The 21,752-nt window shown below is 39.3% G+C and overlaps 1 protein-coding gene across 3 annotated transcripts in view; it reads left to right on the top strand.

The window, feature by feature from the left end:
- Positions 1-21,435, top strand: part of LOC138947085 (coatomer subunit zeta-1-like) — a 28,839-nt gene extending 7,404 nt beyond the window's left edge. The window contains exons 2-8 of one of the 3 annotated variants that reach the window (XM_070318528.1): positions 2,890-2,958; positions 3,323-3,404; positions 3,972-4,063; positions 4,414-4,547; positions 5,354-5,444; positions 12,411-12,431; positions 20,604-21,435. In XM_070318528.1, the coding sequence (XP_070174629.1) occupies positions 2,890-2,958; positions 3,323-3,404; positions 3,972-4,063; positions 4,414-4,547; positions 5,354-5,444; positions 12,411-12,431; positions 20,604-20,651 (537 nt within the window). In that variant the 3' untranslated portion in view covers positions 20,652-21,435. Of the gene's footprint in view, positions 1-2,889; positions 2,959-3,322; positions 3,405-3,971; positions 4,064-4,413; positions 4,548-5,353; positions 5,445-12,410; positions 12,432-15,280; positions 15,308-20,603 lie in introns of all 3 variants that reach the window. The other 2 variants (XM_070318527.1, XM_070318529.1) reach the window with 2 other exon arrangements.
- The last annotated feature ends 317 nt before the right edge of the window (positions 21,436-21,752 follow it).

A 21,752-nucleotide genomic window follows, 5' to 3' on the forward strand; every position in this document is an offset into this window, starting at 1 on the left:
TGGTAACTAGCTGGTGGTCTGTGTACACATCTGCTCCCCTCATCACCCGTACATCCATCCATGATCGTCTGAACTTTTTGTTGATGCAGATGTGGTCAATCTGGTTCTCTGTGACGTGGTCAGGTGAAATCCAGGTGGCCTTGTGTATTCGCTTGTGGGGGAAGACGCTTCCTCCTATCACCAGTTGGTTCAAGGCACACATCTCTGCAAAGCGTTCTCCGTTGTCGTTCATCTGCCCCAGTCCATGTTTCCCCATGATGTCCTCGTATCCTGCGTTGTCCCCTCCAACTTTGGCATTGAAATCTCCCATCACCAGCGTTATATCTCTGTCCTTTATCCCGTCCAGGACTGCTTGTAACTGCCGGTAGTAGTTGTCCTTCTTTTCCACGTCTGGCTCATCGTTAGTTGGGGCATAGCACTGGATGATGTTCAGGTTGATGTTCTTCTTCTTGGTGGCAAACTTTGCTGTGATGATGCGGGGGCTGATAGCTTCATAGCCGATGAGTGCTCTCTGTGCCTCCGGCGCCAGCATCAGCGCTACGCCTAACGTGTGTGGGGCTCCTTCTTCTTGGTGTCCCGAATACAAAACTTCTTCTCCTGATGAGAGTCTCACCCTTCCAGATGTTGTCCACCTTGCTTCGCTTATTCCCAGTACTTGGATCTTGTACTTCTTCATCTCTCTTGCTACCTGCAGTGTCTTCCCAGCTTGGTACAGGGTCTGCACGTTCCAGGTGGCTATTCTCGTTGTTCGCCTGGTGGTCAGAAGGGGGGTCGGTCTCGCAGCTTCCTTTCGGCTTTCACTGTTGGACGTCATAGATCTCCTTGATGGAGACCCTTCCTCCTCCAGGCATGTGTCTTGGATATTTGTCGTTGATGCTTCTGTAACGTAGTCTTTTTCTAGGCAGGGGTGTTGACCCTACGCAAACCATTTTAGACTCATGGGGGAGCTGGTCTAGCTTAGTCTGACCTCTATCCTTTGACCTGTCCAGCATGGGTGGCCCTACCAGGAGCATTTGCTCCGGCTGGCATAGCTCTCCGGGTTATCGAGATACTCAAGCCCCCACCCCACGACAAGGAGTAGACCGTGTGGGGGGCATTTCAGCATGGAGGCTTAAAAATTAATTAAAGCCATATGTACTCGATGACTATACACGCTAATTGCTTTACCAACAGCTGGAGACAGACTAAATTAAGTTCCCTGCAAAATATTGTGGTCTAGGACCCCTTAAATGTTGAGATATTTGAATTTTCATTTTGATCTGGATCGTCCTATTTATAGATTTGGCAACACATGTAACGTTGATGCAAGGGAGAGAACACCGCGGCTTTGTTGACATCCTCACTTTTTCAGAGGCTAGAACAAGCTGTAATGCATGTATTATGGTCCGCGCATGGTGACGTATCGTCATTATATGGTCTTATGGTGCGTTTGACATCGATTGTGGGCAAACTACACTTTGTAAACACGGGAGTGCGTTAGTATGCCTTTAATGACTTTGGTCATTAAAAATCTGAAAATTGTAATTAAAATTATTTTTTTATAAAACGATCCAAAATTACTTTTATTTTATTCTTCATCATGTTCTGATTCCAAAAACATATAAGCAAGCTCTGAAAATTAAAAATATAAAAATTATGATTAAAATTAAATTTCGGAAATCGTTTTAAACCCAATTTCATCTTATTCCTTGTCGGTTCCTGATTCCAAAAACATATAGATATGATATGTTTGGATTAAAAACACGCTCAGAAAGTTAAAATGAAGAGAGGTACAGTAAAGCGTGCTATGCAGCACAGGGCAACCGCTACCGCGTTAAACAGGCTCGTCACTTTCACTGCCTTTTGCACTAGCGGCGGACTACGGTCTTTGTGAAAAAATGCAGTGCGTTCATTCTGTGAGTTCCACAGCTTGACTAAATGTAGTAATTTCGCCTTACGCGACTTGTTTGTTCTTTGGCTTTGTTACAAAACCTTGTAAGTCTTTTGGTCGGGTTTTAAAAAAGAAAAACTCGTATCTTGCAATTGTGTTGAATATCGTGCATTTTAATTGTGACCAACACTATTTAATTACACACAGTACTTTGTTTGTGTTTGTAGATCATGTGCAGAAAAAATGGGCTTATTTTGATGACATCGTCCTTGTCCGATTAAAACCTTGTAACTCGATTTTTAGCGTTTCAAGAAAAACAAAAAAAATGTCATCATAAAATAACTTTTATCAAAATAAGTAATTTTTTCTGCACGTGATCCAGAGACACAATCAAAGTTCTCTGGATAATCAAATGGAATTTTAAGCATGTAAAACGCACATTTTTTAACAAAATTGCAAGATATGGGTTTTTCTTTTTAAAACCTGACCATTTTTTAAGACTTACAATTTAGCCAAATCAGAACAAAAATTAAAATTCACATTAATAAAATTGAAAACAAAGTCCAGAGAACGTAGAGAAAAAAGATTTTTTTTTCTTTTATCATAATCGTCCAGTGTGTTTTGATGATACAAACCAATTTATCTTTGTAACTAAGATGAACGTAACTAAGCGTAAACTGAAGCTGATAAATGAGACAACATTCTTTGTTTGCAGGAAAGCTGATTAGTCTTTTGAGCCATTTTCCTTGGCACACAAAAACAGGATAATCCTTGAAAGCAATCAGTGAAGAATGGTGTTTCTCAAGATCACATTGCGGTTCTGGTATCCTCAGCCGTCGCTTGATCAAGTTACTGATTGTGTTCGTTGTCTCATCAGCTGTGGGGTTATTATTCAGGACTATGCCGACGCACCAAGGCAACATATAGCAGGGTCAACCTTTCATGTGCATAAGTCATCTTTGCCTTATCCAACCCAAAGATCGACATTTTGTGAGATTAAAGTTTTTGTTTTGTTTCAGGAACCCTCGCTGTACTCGCTCAAGGCTCTTGCCATCTTGGACAATGATGGCAACAGACTGCTTGCCAAGGTATTAATACTTTGCTGAGTTTTTATAGCTTTAAAATATTTGTAAATTACTCTTGTTTTTTTTATTTGAAAATAAACTCCAGAACTGGTCAGTGTTAAAATGAATAAGCTGGAAAATGTTATTTCTTTTTTGAGTACGTGATGTCATTCTCATAGGGCTAGTTATGGACTTTGTCTTTTTTTCTGAGGTAAGACTAAGAGTAATAAACAAAAGTTTTGTTCTAAATCACTGTGCTATAGTCTTTGGAAAAAATAAACAAAAACTGGAATAGCATTCGGGAAGGGACAGGAGAGAGACTCGCTTGCATGTAAATGTAATGAAGAAATTGTGTAATTCTAAGATGTATGCTTTCTGTTTGTTCCAGTACTACGATGACACTTTTCCCACAGCTAAGGAGCAAAAGGCCTTTGAAAAGAATCTCTTCAACAAAACACACAGAGCAAATGGTAAGAGCACAGAAATATACATGAGACAAGTTGAGCAGATAGTGATAGACAACAACAGTTAAAACAACAGCAGAGAAACTACTTGTATGTTGAACTTGAAAGACTACTGTGTAAACTTACATGCACAATACATTCATCCATCGTTGAGACTTGGAGTTATATGACACTATTTTAACCTTCGTGGTTGAAAACGACGTTAAACACCAAATGAAGAAGAAGAATATGACACTATTTGCTTGTCTATGTGTGAATGTTTTTGTGACTGTATGGGTGTGAGAGAGAGAGAGGTTACATTGTGTGTTTGTATGTGTGTGTGTGTGTTACATTGCACACACACACACACACAAAATCAAATATTATAATGGTTGTTGTACAGTTAAAAGATAAAATGTATCACAGTTTTGTTGAAAGGCGGAAACTGCAAATTAGAAGTTTGAGATCCAAATTATATTGCTCTAAGACTTGGTCTTTTCATTATGAATTGCTCGTGTATTATAGCTACTATATTTAATCCCAGCATATTTAGATTGACTGTATAACTAAGTGCTCTCTGTTTTCTGGTTCCAGCTGAAATCATCATGTTTGAAGGCATGACATGTGTGTACAAGAGCAATGTTGATCTTTTCTTCTACGTCGTTGGATCTTCTAACGAAAATGAAGTGAGTAACAAAATCTGGTAACTATTTGTTTCTTTGAAATGTGTGTCTCACACTGGATTTAAACTACTGTAGTATTTGTCTTTGGGTCAGAAAATGCAGAAAAATTCAAGCTTAGATTTGTAATGGGGGGGGGGGGGGGGGGGGGGTCTTCAGTTTGTCTTCTATGTATGTATCCGTATGTGTCAATAGCTGTTTGAGTTTCTCTGTGTGTATGTTGAAGTTTTTATATTTTAAGAGAAGAAAATACATGGGAGGGGGGTGTTAAAAGTTCAAATTCTTCTTAAACACTACCTGTATGTTCTTTCCTGTTACATTTCTTCTCTCAGTGATAAAACTTTTTCTTTGCACAGTTGATCCTTGCAAGTGTGCTGAACTGTTTCTACGACTCCATCAGCCAAATTCTGAGGAAAAACGTTGAAAAGCGCGCACTGCTAGACAATATGGACGCTGTTTTTCTGGCAACAGATGAAATTTGTGATGGCGGGTAAGCATCAATACGTGTACCCTACTCTACTCCCTCCCTTTTCCTTGTCTGCCTCATCGATCTTTTTCTTACTGACTCTTTTCAGCAGGATGGGGAACTTTCCTTGGATTTGTGAATTTCATTTTTTTTTTTTTTCATTTTCATTACTTTATTGTCCCATCGCTGGGAAATTCGGGTCGCTTCCTCCCAGTGGAAAGCTAGCAGCAACGGAGTCGCGCTACCCAGGTGTCTGCGTGTTTAGGTGTATTCAGCCACCTGCACTTATGGCAGAATGACCAAGGCCTTTTACGTGCCATTGTGATGACACGGGGGTGGGACATGGCTTCCATCTCTGGGTCTGCACATAAAGTTGACCCGTGTCCGTCCCGGCCCGAATTCGAACCTGGGACCTTTCGATCACAAGTCCAGTGCTCTACCAACTGAGCTACCGGGCCCCAGAGGAAACCTGAATGGTTCTCCGAGGAAGAAAATAATCTCAGAGGAGAAAAATTCTGATCCATATGTTTCTTCGAACAAGTGAAAGTTAAATTTTCACCCTGGATGTAAAGATCACTTTATATTGACTTAGTACACAAGTCCTGAAGCAATGTGCTGTGGTACACTGTCAAGAAATTATGACATTTCTTGCCAGGAGAGGCCTCCTACACACACACACATACATACATGTATACATCTCAGAAAGGGGTTAAAATGTGTGTGATTTCTTTTACATGATTGAGCTTGAGCGGGAGTGATAAATTTCAGACTATTTTCATTGTTTCAGAGGTGTGTCATATTGTGTTTAAAGTAGTAATTCATTTGTGTAGCATCATCTTGGAGGCGGACCCGAATGCAGTTGTACAAAAAGTGGCGGTCAGAAACGACGACATTCCTCTCGGCGAGCAGACAGTAGCACAGGTGAGCGTTGGCAGTTACTTGCTGTTTTCGGCCTTATTTACGTTTTTATTTTCTCTCTGGCATGATTTTTCTTTTGTACCTTGTGTGTCCCTTATCAGACAAACATGCAAATGCTTTGAAAAAAGCCAACTTTTCTTCGTTTTGAACCACGTTTGAAGTTCATTTTTGGGCAGATTCTGTTTCCCAGCCTCGCTTCCACCCGTCCCAATGTCTGATCTCTCAGGTTAAAGTTATAGTGTTAACTTGCCCGTTGCGGTTATCTTGGTTTTGTTGTTTGTTGAGATTTGATGGACTTTACATTTTGGACATGGGTGACAGCGCATGAGAAAAGTGATTTTTTTTTTGTTTTTTTTACCAAAATGATTTTGTATTGTCATGAAGCAGAGAAAAAAATGCTTAGTAAAATGCACACGAAAAATCAGATTCATTCGATCTTTTTTACTCTAGAAATGTCAAGCATATGGTCTGGTTTCTGGGAATTCATTTTATAATTGTACAGGATTTACAGAAATTGCGGATATTGATACAGAGCTGCAAGCAAATAACCTGTTCCGTTTTTGTAATTTCACATAACCATTTGGTGTTTGAATAGGTTTGACCCTGTAGAGTTGAAAATGTGAAAATCAGTCAATCATAACCTGCCGATCGGTTTTAACATGTACAGTAAATTGAGTAACTTGACAGTGTGTGTAGCATGTAGAGTAACTTGACAGTGTGTGTAACATGTAGGGTAACTTGACAGTGTGTCCTGTCCCAATGTAACATGTAGAGTAACTTGACAGTGTGTCCTGTCCCAATGTAACATGTAGAGTAACTTGACAGTGTGTGTAACATGTAGAGTAACTTGACAGTGTGTGTAACATGTAGGGTAACTTGACAGTGTGTGTAACATGAAGGGTAACTTGACAGTGTGTCCTGTCCCAATGTAACATGTAGAGTAACTTGACAGTGTGTGTAACATGTAGAGTAACTTGACAGTGTGTGTAACATGTAGGGTAACTTGACAGTGTGTCCTGTCCCAATGTAACATGTAGAGTAACTTGACAGTGTGTGTAACATGTAGGGTAACTTGACAGTGTGTGTAACATGAAGGGTAACTTGACAGTGTGTCCTGTCCCAATGTAAAATGTAGAGTAACTTGACAGTGTGTCCTGTCCCAATGTAACATGTAGAGTAACTTGACAGTGTGTGTAACATGTAGAGTAACTTGACAGTGTGTCCTGTCCCAATGTAACATGTAGAGTAACTTGACAGTGTGTGTAACATGTAGGGTAACTTGACAGTGTGTCCTGTCCCAATGTAACATGTAGAGTAACTTGACAGTGTGTGTAACATGTAGAGTAACTTGACAGTGTGTCCTGTCCCAATGTAACATGTAGAGTAACTTGACAGTGTGTGTAACATGTAGGGTAACTTGACAGTGTGTCCTGTCCCAATGTAACATGTAGAGTAACTTGACAGTGTGTCCTGTCCCAATGTAACATGTAGAGTAACATGACAGTGTGTGTAGCATGTAGAGTAACTTGACAGTGTGTGTAACATGTAGGGTAACTTGACAGTGTGTCCTGTCCCAATGTAACATGTAGAGTAACTTGACAGTGTGTGTAGCATGTAGAGTAACTTGACAGTGTGTGTAACATGTAGGGTAACTTGACAGTGTGTCCTGTCCCAATGTAACATGTAGAGTAACTTGACAGTGTGTGTAGCATGTAGAGTAACTTGACAGTGTGTGTAACATGAAGGGTAACTTGACAGTGTGTGTAACATGAAGGGTAACTTGACAGTGTGTCCTGTCCCAATGTAACATGTAGAGTAACTTGACAGTGTGTCCTGTCCCAATGTAACATGTAGAGTAACTTGACAGTGTGTCCTGTCCCAATGTAACATGTAGAGTAACTTGACAGTGTGTCCTGTCCCAATGTAACATGTAGAGTAACATGACAGTGTGTGTAACATGTAGAGTAACTTGACAGTGTGTGCAACATGTAGGGTAACTTGACAGTGTGTGTAACATGAAGGGTAACTTGACAGTGTGTCCTGTCCCAATGTAACATGTAGAGTAACTTGACAGTGTGTGTAGCATGTAGAGTAACTTGACAGTGTGTGTAACATGTAGGGTAACTTGACAGTGTGTCCTGTCCCAATGTAACATGTAGAGTAACTTGACAGTGTGTGTAACATGTAGAGTAACTTGACAGTGTGTGTAACATGTAGGGTAACTTGACAGTGTGTCCTGTCCCAATGTAACATGTAGAGTAACTTGACAGTGTGTCCTGTCCCAATGTAACATGTAGAGTAACTTGACAGTGTGTGTAACATGAAGGGTAACTTGACAGTGTGTCCTGTCCCAATGTAACATGTAGAGTAACTTGACAGTGTGTCCTGTCCCAATGTAGCATGTAGAGTAACTTGACAGTGTGTGTAACATGTAGGGTAACTTGACAGTGTGTCCTGTCCCAATGTAACATGTAGGATAACTTGACAGTGTGTGTAACATGTAGGGTAACTTGACAGTGTGTGTAACATGTAGGGTAACTTGACAGTGTGTCCTGTCCCAATGTAACATGTAGAGTAACTTGACAGTGTGTGTAACATGTAGAGTAACTTGACAGTGTGTGTAACATGTAGAGTAACTTGACAGTGTGTGTAACATGTAGGGTAACTTGACAGTGTGTGTAACATGTAGGGTAACTTGACAGTGTGTCCTGTCACAATGTAACATGTAGGGTAACTTGACAGTGTGTGTAACATGTAGGGTAACTTGACAGTGTGTGTAACATGTAGAGTAACTTGACAGTGTGTGTAACATGTAGGGTAACTTGACAGTGTGTGTAACATGTAGAGTAACTTGACAGTGTGTGTAACATGTAGGGTAACTTGACAGTGTGTGTAACATGTAGAGTAACTTGACAGTGTGTGTAACATGTAGGGTAACTTGACAGTGTGTGTAACATGTAGGATAACTTGACAGTGTGTGTAACATGTAGGGTAACTTGACAGTGTGTGTAACATGTAGAGTAACTTGACAGTGTGTGTAACATGTAGAGTAACTTGACAGTGTGTGTAACATGTAGAGTAACTTGACAGTGTGTGTAACATGTAGGGTAACTTGACAGTGTGTGTAACATGTAGAGTAACTTGACAGTGTGTGTAACATGTAGGATAACTTGACAGTGTGTGTAACATGTAGGGTAACTTGACAGTGTGTGTAACATGAAGGGTAACTTGACAGTGTGTGTAACATGTAGAGTAACTTGACAGTGTGTGTAACATGTAGGGTAACTTGACAGTGTGTGTAACATGAAGGGTAACTTGACAGTGTGTCCTGTCCCAATGTAACATGTAGGGTAACTTGACAGTGTGTGTAACATGTAGAGTAACTTGACAGTGTGTGTAACATGTAGGATAACTTGACAGTGTGTGTAACATGTAGGATAACTTGACAGTGTGTGTAACATGTAGGATAACTTGACAGTGTGTGTAACATGTAGGATAACTTGACAGTGTGTGTAACATGTAGGATAACTTGACAGTGTGTGTAACATGTAGGGTAACTTGACAGTGTGTCCTGTCCCAATGTAACATGTAGAGTAACTTGACAGTGTGTGTAACATGTAGAGTAACTTGACAGTGTGTGTAACATGTAGAGTAACTTGACAGTGTGTGTAACATGTAGGGTAACTTGACAGTGTGTCCTGTCACACGTGCATTTCAAGTCACCTAACCTTTCATTAAAACGTTTCTTCTGGTATATTTTGACCATTAGAGCTACTTTTATTACAGTGGACCCCCCCCCCCCTTTTCTGACCTTCAAAAATCTAAGAAAATCAGGTCTTGAAAAGGAGGGAGTCTTGAAATGGGGGTAAATTTACAGAGGTTATGAACACAAAATCTCTGAAAAAGGAGGGAGTCTTACACTGGGAGATCTTAAAAAGGGGGGTTCCCATGTACTTCTTTCGAGTCATGAGTTTAAAGTAGTTTTTAGCTAGTCTGCGGTTGAAATTTAGAAAACCATCCTGTTGTTACGACAAGCTATGTTTTAACTTACACACAAATGTTCCCCTCGCGGGTTAGGGGGAAGAATTTACCCGATGCTCCCCAGCATGTCGTAAGAGGCGACTAACGGATTCTGTTTCTCCTTTTACCCTTGTTAAGTGTTTCTTGTATAGAATATAGTCAATGTTTGTAAAGATTTTAGTCAAGCAGTATGTAAGAAATGTTAAGTCCTTTGTACTGGAAACTTGCATTCTCCCAGTAAGGTAATACATTGTACTACGTTGCAAGCCCCTGGAGCAAATTTTTGATTAGTGCTTTTGTGAACAAGAAACAATTGACAAGTGGCTCTATCCCATCTCCCCCCTTTCCCCGTCGCGATATAACCTTCGTGGTTGAAAACGACGTTAAACACCAAATAAAGAAAGAAAGTCTACATATGCTTAGAATTTTTGGAAGTTTTTTTTTTTATAGCTTAAAAGTATAGTGAAACCCCCTGTTTACGACCTCCAAACATCTGAGAAAAGGAGGTCTTACAGAGGGAGGAGTCTTAAAATGGAGGAACTAGGTGGCCGAGTGGTAACGCACTTGCGCTCGGAAGCGAGAGGTTGCGAGTTCGACCCTGGGTCAGGGCGTTAGCAATTTTCTCCCCCCTTTCCTAACCTAGGTGGTGGGTTCAAGTGCTAGTCTTTCGGATGAGACGAAAAATCGAGGTCCCTTCGTGTACACTACATTGGGGTGTGCACGTTAAATATCCCACGATTGACAAAAGGGTCCTTCCTGGCAAAAATTGTATAGGCATAGATAAAAATGTCCACCAAAATACCCGTGTGACTTGGAATAATAGGCCGTGAAAAGTAGGATATGCGCCGAAATGGCTGCGATCTGCTGGCCGATGTGAATGCGTGATGTATTGTGTAAAAAAAATTCCATCTCACACGGCATAAATAAATCCCTGCGCCTTGAATATGTGCGCGATATAAATTGCATAAAATTTTTTAAAAAATCCCTGCGCTTAGAACTGTACCCACGGAATACTCGCGATATAAGCCTCATATTGATTGATTGAACATTTACAGATGTTATGAACAGAAATGTGAAAACCCAAGGTCTTAAAAGGGGGTTCCACTGTACTGACAAAGGGCAAGGAAGATATTTGTCATCACTCGAATGAGATTTAGACACCTAGGACTTAGGTGTAATAAATAAACTGCATTGATGAAATGATTTGTAATTGAGCTCACACACAGTTGATGAACAGTATTACTGGAATGTTCACGAATTGAAACTTGAGAAATTGATCTGTAATTAAATTAACATGAGATTTGATTGTATCTGGACACAGAGACAGAACCAGCAACACATACAAATAAACAAACAAATTAAACAAAACAAGCAGACAAAAAAAACCTGTCAGTGATAACCTAAACTGTGTGTTTTGTTTGATTTGTTGATTATTTGACACTTGGTTACTTCTTCCTTCTTCTTCAATTCTTGTTTTGTTTGCTTGGAGCAGAGTACCGTACTTTTCAGACTATAAGGCGCTGCCGTGTATAGGGCGCACCCCCTACTTTTAATAATAAAACTGAAAAAATCCTAGAATAAGGTGATGGTGTCGTGCATAAGGTGACGGCATGAAAGAAAAACAAGTCGCGTAAGGCGAAAATACAACATTTAGTCAAGTAGCTGTCGAACTCACAGAATGAAACTGAACGCAATGCAACGCAGCAAGACCGTATACTCGTAGCATCGTCAGTCCACCGCTCACGGCAAAGGCGGTGAAATTGACAAGAAGAGCGGGGTAGTAGTTGCGCTGAGAGGGATAGCACGCTTTTCTGTACCTCTCTTCGTTTTAACTTTCTGAGCGTGTTTTTAAACCAAACATATCATATCTATATGTTTTTGGAATCAGGAACCGACAAGGAATAAGATGAACGTGTTTTTAAATTGATTTCGAAAATTTAATTTTGATAATAATTTTTATATATTTAATTTTCAGAGCTTGTTGTTAATCCAAATATAACATATTTATATGTTTTTGGAATCAGCAAATGATGGAGAATAAGATGAACGTAAATTTGAATCGTTTTATAAAAAATTTTTTTTTTTTACAATTTTCAGATTTTTAATGACCAAAGTCATGCCACCAAGCTGAAATGCAATACCGAAGTCCGGGCTTCGTCGAACATTACTTGACCAAAATTTCAACCAATTTGGTTGAAAAATGAGGGCGTGACAGTGCCGCCTCAACTTTCACGAAAAGCCGGATATGACGTCATCAAAGACATTTATCAAAAAAAGGAAAAACACGTTCGGGGATATCATACCCAGGAACTCTCATGTAAAATTTCATAAAGATCGGTCCAGTAGTTTGGTCTGAATCGCTCTACACGCACGCACACACATACACCACGACCCTCGTTTCGATTCCCCCTCGATGTTAAAACATTTAGTCAAAACTTGACTAAATGTAAAAATGAGGAAAAACATCGTACGTAGGAATAAAACAAAAAAACAACATCAATGATCAAACATGGCGACCGCTCAAAATCGGCATGAAACACTGTTTCAAACAAAAAGTCAGGGAAGAAGATCAGCGGTACCTCAATCGTCACTCGTTGTCGTCGTCACTCTCACTCCCAGAAAATCCAGAGAGATCTGAGTTTAAGTTCACAGTGCTCGTGAAACCTATTTTATCCGAGAATAAGGCGACGTCGTGTATAAGGCGACCCCACGATTTTAAGTGAAAAAAAAAGAAAAAAGTATCGCCTTATAGTCCGAAAAGTACGGTATATTCTCTTGTTTCTTTATATAACACTTACATTTATTACATTATTGATATTTTCTTTTAAAGAACATTAGCATAACCTTTATTTCATCCTTATTCCTTATTTTGGAAATACACTGACATCTTTTACAATCTCCTTCCTAAAAAGTAGCATTTTATTTTAATACACTTTTTCTTATTTTAAGCAACTTACTAAAAAGTTGGAGGTGAGTTTGGTCAATCAGTCAGCTTTTTTTCCTGCTGCAAAACAGGTCTCTTTGGATTTTTGTGTTGGTCTTTCAAATTCCACAGAGGAGGGTGAAGGAATGTCTGGTCATTGGCGTCAGGAACAAAGACAATACAAACGCTCTCATCACGATAATCATTTTTCATGTGTCTCATCTGTAATCACATGTAACCCTTTTTCCTTTCAGGGGAGGGGTTTCATTGGAAACTATGTATTTTAATTTGTCTCTACCCTAATCCTTGTACGTGGGCAATATCCCCATTCCTAAACTTTCCACCTTTTTTTCATCTTTTAATTTTCTAGCTTGCCTGATTTTATACCTTGGTTAGTGTGTTAGTTCCATCTATCTCTGTGTGTCCGGAAGAAAATCTGCAAGAGATGGTTCATCAATCTGAAACTGAACCCCCTTATAATATCTTGGAGGTTACACTTTCCTTCCCATGTAAATCATCTGATAAATTCCCCCAAATCAGTCCCAGCTTTTAGGCCCCCCAAAAAATAGTCTGTTTATGGTACATGTATCCCGACCGACCCTATTTTTTCGCGCGACCGTAGACTTTTTTTTTGCATTAGCAAAAGAAAAAAGAGTAGAAAAAATTAAAAAAATTAAAAAAATAAAAGAAAAAAATTATTAGGGGAAAAAAGTCTTTGTTTTTTGGCAAAATAACTTAAAAATATGGGGGTTTTTTAGAGAAGAAAAAAATCCCGACCTACCGACCCTATTTTTTTTGCCTATGTTACCGTAAACAGACTATTTTTTTTGTTTGGCTTTACACAGGATCCTTCCACTTCCAAAGACTAATACAACCTGGCTGCTTTTTGTGCTGAGTGAAAATTTTCAGCTGAACTAATTTTGTAACTGGATGGCACTGGCCTGTGTAAAAGCCTGCATGGATCAGTGTTGATTTGTGGCCTGTGTCGAGGTAGGAGGATGCTGTTATCCTGTGTAAAAGCCTGCATGGATCAGTGTTGATATTTGGCCTGTGTCGAGGTAGGAGGATGCTGTTGTCCTGTGTAAAAGCCTGCATGGATCAGTGTTGATGTTTGGCCTGTGTCGAGGTAGGAGGATGCTGTTGTCCTGTGTAAAAGCCTGCATGGATCAGTGTTGATTTGTGGCCTGTGTCTAGGTAGGAGGATGCTGTTGTCCTGTGTAAAAGCCTGCATGGATCAGTGTTGATTTGTGGCCTGTGTCTAGGTAGGAGGAGGATGTTATCCTGTGTAAAAGCCTGCATGGATCAGTGTTGATATTTGGCCTGTGTCTAGGTAGGAGGATGCTGTTATCCTGTGTAAAAGCCTGCATGGATCAGTGTTGATTTGTGGCCTGTGTCTAGGTAGGAGGATGCTGTTGTCCTGTGTAAAAGCCTGCATGGATCAGTGTTGATTTGTGGCCTGTGTCTAGGTAGGAGGAGGATGTTATCCTGTGTAAAAGCCTGCATGGATCAGTGTTGATATTTGGCCTGTGTCTAGGTAGGAGGATGCTGTTATCCTGTGTAAAAGCCTGCATGGATCAGTGTTGATATTTGGCCTGTGTCGAGGTAGGAGGATGCTGTTATCCTGTGTAAAAGCCTGCATCGATCAGTGTTGATATTTGGCCTGTGTCAAGGTAGGAGGATGCTGTTATCCTGTGTAAAAGCCTGCATGGATCAGTGTTGATATTTGGCCTGTGTCTAGGTAGGAGGATGCTGTTATCCTGTGTAAAAGCCTGCATGGATCAGTGTTGATATTTGGCCTGTGTCTAGATAGGAGGATGCTGTTATCCTGTGTAAAAGCCTGCATGGATCAGTGTTGATGTTTGGCCTGTGTCTAGGTAGGAGGATGCTGTTATCCTGTGTAAAAGTCTGCATGGATCAGTGTTGATATTTGGCCTGTGTCGAGGTAGGAGGATGCTGTTGTCCTGTGTAAAAGCCTGCATAGATCTGAGTGTTGATATTTGGCCTGTGTCTAGGTAGGAGGATGTTATCCTGTGTAAAAGCCTGCATGGATCAGTGTTGATATTTGGCCTGTGTCTAGGTAGGAGGATGCTGTTGTCCTGTGTAAAAGCCTGCATGGATCAGTGTTGATTTGTGGCCTGTGTCTAGCTAGGAGGATGCTGTTATCCTGTGTAAAAGCCTGCATGGATCAGTGTTGATTTGTGGCCTGTGTCTAGGTAGGAGGATGTTATCCTGTGTAAAAGCCTGCATGGATCAGTGTTGATTTGTGGCCTGTGTCTAGGTAGGAGGATGTTATCCTGTGTAAAAGCCTGCATGGATCAGTGTTGATTTGTGGCCTGTGTCTAGGTAGGAGGAGGATGTTATCCTGTGTAAAAGCCTGCATGGATCAGTGCTTAGTTACAGTATGTTTTACGTGGGAAGGAAGGTATCTTTGAATTACTGAGCAAACACAATGCAATTTGATCAGTGTCAATAAATGAGTTAAAAATGAAAGTTGGTAGGGAATGAGTGTACTTTCAAGATTGCTCATGGTTTTATACACTTAAGGCAGTACAGTGGAAACCCCCTTTTAAGACCCCCCAATTTAAGACTCCCTCCTTTTTAAGACCTTGTTTTTTCAGACTTTCTGTTCATAACCTCTGTACAATTACCCCCATTTTAAGACTTTCTCTTTTTTAAGACCTGTTTTTCTCAGATTTTTGGAGGTCTTAAAAGGGGGGTTCCATTGTACAACTTTAGTTACACTGAATGATTTTTCTCCACATTTGCTTGATAAAACTGCCCATTAAGTTCACAGAGAGAATGAGCCATCTCTGTTATTTTGCTTGGTGTAACCCGCTATAGTTACAAACATGAGTCGGTGTGTTTGATGTAGCGGACATTTTGTTTGTATCTCAAGGCTCTGGGAAACCTGAATCCAGAAAAGGCAAGTGTTTGAGGGAGGCGTCAGCATTTTAGATTGCTCAGGGAATCATTCATGCATATCAGTTTTGTTTTGACTAACTGATTAAGCTATGGTCTCACTTGCACTTGTGCTTCTGTAGTATCAGTATACTACATGCTTTTTATATATACAATAAAAACCGACACCCATTTTAAACCTAAAGCCCGCTACTAACAACAGCCGAACCAAGCTGAACTAGGTCGCCGAACGTTCAGCGAGCGTTACACCGTGCCTGGTTCGGTGTACTAGCTAGCGGCGAAATGTATCGGCAATACCGGTCATATGATCAAGAAATATCACGTGAGAAGACTCGTGATCGGTTGACAGCATTATAGCCGTCAGTATCGTTACTCTTCAAGGATGGAGATACAAAAATATTCAACCAATGAAAAGTCAGTGCGCTGATGACGCGCCGAACGTTTGCAGGATTGTAACCATACCGCTGCAACCCAAAAATAGGGGAATCCCCTGATTTGATGACGTCGCCGAACTAGTTTGGCGTGGTTCGGCTGAAGTTAGTAACGGGCTTAACTCAGTGTGGGAAGGGGGTTGTATGTAAAGTAGGGTTTGGCACAGGAAGTACATAGTGCAGTTTCCTTTGGATATACAGTGGAATCCCCTTTTAAGACAGCTTAAAGATTTCTTGGAAAATCAGGTTTTAAAATTGAGAGTCTTAAAAGTTTAAGTGGTGGTACCTTTACAGATGTTTATGAACAGAAAATCAGAAAAATAATGTCTTGAAAAAGGGGTTCCACTGTATATTATGATATGTGTAGGCCAATATAAACAATATATGACTGTATAAAAGTATAAGATAGCATTTACTTGGATAGGATAAAATACTTTGCAATCAAGCTGAGAGAAAAAGTTGATTAAAAACAATGTTCATACCATGATTTGGAGACTTCAGGATAACTTTGCAAAGCAAGAAGCATCCATTTTTACGAGTCCGACAACTTGAGTTTATTTCTAAAATAAATTGATATCTAGCGCTAGTGTAATAAAAGTGAAGGTTTGAAGCTCTAAATATTCTGGTTTTAGCTGTAATATCTACAAGTTACCATTTAATTTGAAAAAAATACTCATTCAATTGCTTTGGATGTCTGATAACACATTTATTTGCAATGTAGTATTGCTTTGGTGTACATTCATATAATAGAATACCTCATGCAAATGGATAAGCTTCATGAACAGAAACAAATTCAAGTTCAATACATGTATTGGTTTTATTTTTGTTGGATAATTTTAATAAATTTCCCTGCGTTTGGAATTAGCTTGTTTGCTAGTACTCAGGGTATCTTCAAAATACAAATTACATGTAAGGCAAAAAAAAAAAATAGGTCTGTTTACGGTAACCCGACCGACCCTATTTTTTTCGTGCGACCCTAGACTTTTTTTTGGCATTTGGGAAAAATAAAAAAAAAATAACGTAAAAATGTTTTTTTGGAGAAAAAAGAAAAAAAATCCCGACCTACCGACCCTATTTTTTTGGCCTATGTTACCGTAAACAGACCTTCTTTTTTTTTGGCCTAATGAAAAAGGTTTTGTTCAAGTAAACTTTTTATATCTTAAGCCAAAAATAGTTGTTAAAGTTGTTTAGTGTTGATTGTGACCAGAGTTTGCAAACAAGCTTCACTGGCTTTTCCACAGAAGGGACCCACAGGGAAGGAAGGTCTTGATGTTAGGAAGGGACAGTTGTAGTGACAAACTTAGGCTTACACCAAGACACAAGTTAACGCTTACTTTCATTTTTTATTTGTTTTATTATTTATTTGTAGTTTTTATGTAACATTGTTCGAAGACGGGCAGATGTAACCTCAATCACTACAGTGGAATCCCTTTTTTAAGACTAACCCGCCCCCCCTAAATGAAAGACTCCCTCCCTTTTAAGACCTTGTTTTCTCAGGTTTTATGTTTATAACCTCTGAAATTTCCCCCCGAATTTAAGATCTGATTTTCTCAGATCTTTGGATGTCTTAAAAGTGTGTTCCACTGTACGTGTGTCAGCGTGAGTTTTTGACCCCCACGTTTGTTGAAGGATTAATTTCTCAGTCAACTTTGTGCAAACTCTCCTTGGTGCCTTGGTGTGCACGCATGCGCATGATAAAGATCCCAAGCTCAGAGCGAAAGTCTCAGGGTTTGAAAAACACAAACACACGCATGCAGAATAAAGAAAACCCCGTTGCGTAGCGCGATTCCGTTGTACATCCTCCCCAGGAAAAGCAGCCCGAATTTCGAAAGGATAAGAAGATATACCTAATACCAAATTGTTGTTCAATGTTTTTACTGCTTATAGACAGAGAGAAAATGTCTGATTTTTCTTATGATTGGTACTTCAAATATGATGTTATAAAAAGGAAATTTTGTTTCTGTTTTTAATACAGGTTATATCGGCGGTGTCCATTAAATTAATATATCTATGAGAATGTCAATTCAACTGCAGGTCGTCTACACTTGACAAAAGTACACATTTTTTATTTCACTCTTCAGGATGAAGAATGTTCTCTTGTTATGAGAATTTAAGATCAGGGGTAACATGATAGAACACAGAAAATAAGTAGATAATAAAAAATATTGCATTTTACAAGTTAAAGGTTTCAAACATCATTATATTTAGTCAAGTTTTGACTAAATATTTTAACATCGAGGGGGAATCGAAACGAGGGTCGTGGTGTATGTGCGTGTGTGCGTGTGTGCGTGTGTGTGTGTGTCTGTGTGTGTGTGTAGAGCGATTCAGACTAAACTACTGGACCGATCTTTATGAAATTTGACATGAGAGTTCCTGGGTATGAAATCCCCGAACGTTTTTTTCATTTTTTTGATAAATGTCTTTGATGACGTCATATCCGGCTTTTCGTGAAAGTTGAGGCGGCACTGTCACGCCCTCATTTTTCAACCAAATTGGTTGAAATTTTGGTCAAGTAATCTTCGACGAAGCCCGGACTTCGGTATTGCATTTCAGCTTGGTGGCTTAAAAATTAATTAATGACTTTGGTCATTAAAAATCTGAAAATTGTAAAAAAAAAAAAATTTTTATAAAACGATCCAAATTTACGTTTATCTTATTCTCCATCATTTGCTGATTCCAAAAACATATAAATATGTTATATTCGGATTAAAAACAAGCTCTGAAAATTAAATATATAAAAATTATTATCAAAATTAAATTGTCGAAATCAATTTAAAAACACTTTCATCTTATTCCTTGTCGGTTCCTGATTCCAAAAACATATAGATATGATATGTTTGGATTAAAAACACGCTCAGAAAGTTAAAACGAAGAGAGGTACAGAAAAGCATGCTATCCTTCTTAGCGCAACTACTACCCCGCTCTTCTTGTCAATTTCACTGCCTTTGCCATGAGCGGTGGACTGACGATGCTACGAGTATACGGTCTTGCTGAAAAATGGCATTGCGTTCAGTTTCATTCTGTGAGTTCGACAGCTACTTGACTAAATGTTGTATTTTCGCCTTACGCGACTTGTTTTGTTTGTTGCATTTTCAAAACAACTTCCACTGCATGTTCATGCATGTAAACATGCACACAAACACATACATGTACATGCATGCATACGTATCTGTGCTCATGCATGAAGGTGTGTGTGTGCATGCACACATACATTCACACACACACACACACACACACACACACACACACACACACACACACACACACACACACACACACACACACACACACACACACAGTACACCCATAATCACACACATAAATCGTCAATGTGTGTATATATACATACATGCACGTGCTTGCACACACATGCGGGCACACAAACACACAACCACACACACACACACACACACACACACACACACACACACACACACACACACACACACACACAGAATACTCATATGTATTTACCCTCATATGACAGAATAAACAAGAAAGCTGGCATTCTAACAGAGAGGTATTGTTTATCTCTACATGTATATTGTTGGTTGAACAGATCTACACCATTACACACAATTACACCATTGAGGGGGCAAACTCATTACAGTATTATGTGTTGTTCAAGGCATCTTCTAATTGCATACATTATAGCATTAGTTATTTGTTCAAACTTACCTGCAAATAACCGAGGAGTGTGTATGATCACATTTTAAATACATGTATATGGACAGTAGAGGGTCACTGTGGTTGCTTTTTAGGTTCAAGGCAAGATTTTCTTATTTTCTGGTTTCAAGTTTTTAAATCGCTTTTTACATTTTGATATCTTGCCAAAAGTTTCTGCTTTGTAGTTATTGTTACGTTTCACTTGAGATACAGGGCTGTCGATAATCTTGAACTTTAGTGTGTTAAATTATTAGCTTAGAATTCAGAGGCATGTAAGCCTCCAAATTTGCAGAACCTGCACTAGTAAGTAAAACAAATCATTTTAGATCCCTTTAAAGGCACGAAATGAACTGTACCTTTGTGTACGATTGCATTTCGTTTACATGCGTCAAAGACGAAATAATCCGTGAATTGCAACAGGGGACGCAACTCTGTTGTGTAAATGATGTCCCTTGGTTGAAAACGTATGCTTTTTGGCGTCATTTTTGTCGATCAAACAGCCAAATTAATTAAATATGCTTAAGTTTGGAGCTCAATCCGTCAATTAATTTTGCGACAAATGTTCTTTGGCTTGTTTACAGGGACTTGTATCAAAAATAAGTAAAGAATGCCACTGAATTCTGAGCTATGAATTTAACACACTAAAGTTCAAGATTACCGGGCTGTCCCATGGTATCTTCTGTTGTGTTTATGTGTGACCCCCAAAATGTATACATGTATCTGTCTTACTTGCCACTAACAGTGTAGGTGGGATTTTTACACAGTGGGCGTTTTCTATTCTTGGTCTGTTTTTCTTGTTATATCAATAGATCATTATATAGACCGTTATGTAGACCTCATTCTTCTTGTTTGTTTTGGGTCTGCTGGTGCTGCCAGGATTGTAGAGTGAAACATGCATGTGAAGCAGTACAGGCAGGCACCAGTTTTTCTTCTTTTTTATCCTTAGATAAAGAATTATCCTATTATCTTCAGGAGAACAACATTTCCACAGCCAATGAAAAAAGACAGAGTTATTCCCGGAGTTTGTCTAGTATCCTTAGCACTACCCCAAGTTTAACCAGACTGCATCCATTGTGTCCACTTCAGAAATGATGCAGAGACCAAGAAAGTGAAAGAGAGACTTGCATGACCACCATTGTACAGAACAGCACCTTGTATGTCCAGAAGATTATATTTCTAACATTATATTTTGTTCTTTTGCAGGTGCTTCAATCAGCCAAGGAACAGATCAAGTGGTCCCTACTCAAGTGATACCTGGGGACGGATATACCTGCCTGCAAAACACTGTTATCATCATCATCATCATTGGCATCATCTTCACAGAATCATCACCGTTATCATCTTCACCTAAAGACTGTCATCAACCACCATCTGACTTTGGCAGTTATTGTTTTCATGCCTATAGATTGACTTTTTTGTGTGTTCTTGAAGTATGTGTGAGTATGCAGAATGATTGTTTTTGTTTACATTTCACGGAACACTATGTGGGAATATTGCAAACATTTGAGGGAATTAACATCACAGTGGGGGAGGGGAAGGGGGGGTGTTTGGAAAGAGGAGAGTTTCTTTTGAGTGCTGAAGAAGACAAGAGCCGGGGGTGGGGTGGGGTGCTCTTCCCTGGTTTTTTGTTAGAACATATGTAGTAGATATGTGATACTTTCCTTCAAAAATGACAGTAAGAATTTGTGGGAATGGAAAAGTGCTGTTATTGTTTTTACATTTAGTCAAGTTTTGACTAAATGTTTTAACATAGAGGGGGGAATCGAGACGAGGGTCGTGGTGTATGTGTGTCTGTCTGTCTTTGTAATCTTACATCAGAGCCTATAAAGTCAGCAGCAAAGTAAGTCATTTGTGAATATAATTTGGGGTCATAGCAAAATCTCAGGATTATAAGAAATGCGGTTGTTAAGTGTCTTAACTTCTGTGTATATGGGGATACTGAGTACATCAATTTTCACAGGTGTTCTTTTGGGGATGTAAAGATGGGTTTGTATTTATTTCTTTGGAAAAACTATATTAAACAAAGCAAAGAAGACATTTGTTGTTTTGTTGTGATCTTTTTGTCTGTGCTCATCTGTCTCATTATTTAGCTATGGATTTGTGTGTGTGTGTGTGTGTGTGTGTGTGTGTGAAGTGAATGAAGCATGGAGTGTATCAGGTGTTGAGCATTGTTTGAACAGATATAATTGAAAATATACCTTGCAATTTGTCTCAGCAGAGAAAAGAAAACATGTTTCATGACATTTTATAATTAAACATGAAAGTGGTTTGTTTTGAATCAGTTGTAAGAGAAATAACACACAAACACACACGTTTGAACTGCAGACCAAAATGCAAAACGCCTGTTGTTGG

The sequence above is a fragment of the Littorina saxatilis genome, linkage group LG14 (assembly GCF_037325665.1).
Source record: "Littorina saxatilis isolate snail1 linkage group LG14, US_GU_Lsax_2.0, whole genome shotgun sequence".
Taxonomy (NCBI): domain Eukaryota; kingdom Metazoa; phylum Mollusca; class Gastropoda; order Littorinimorpha; family Littorinidae; genus Littorina; species Littorina saxatilis.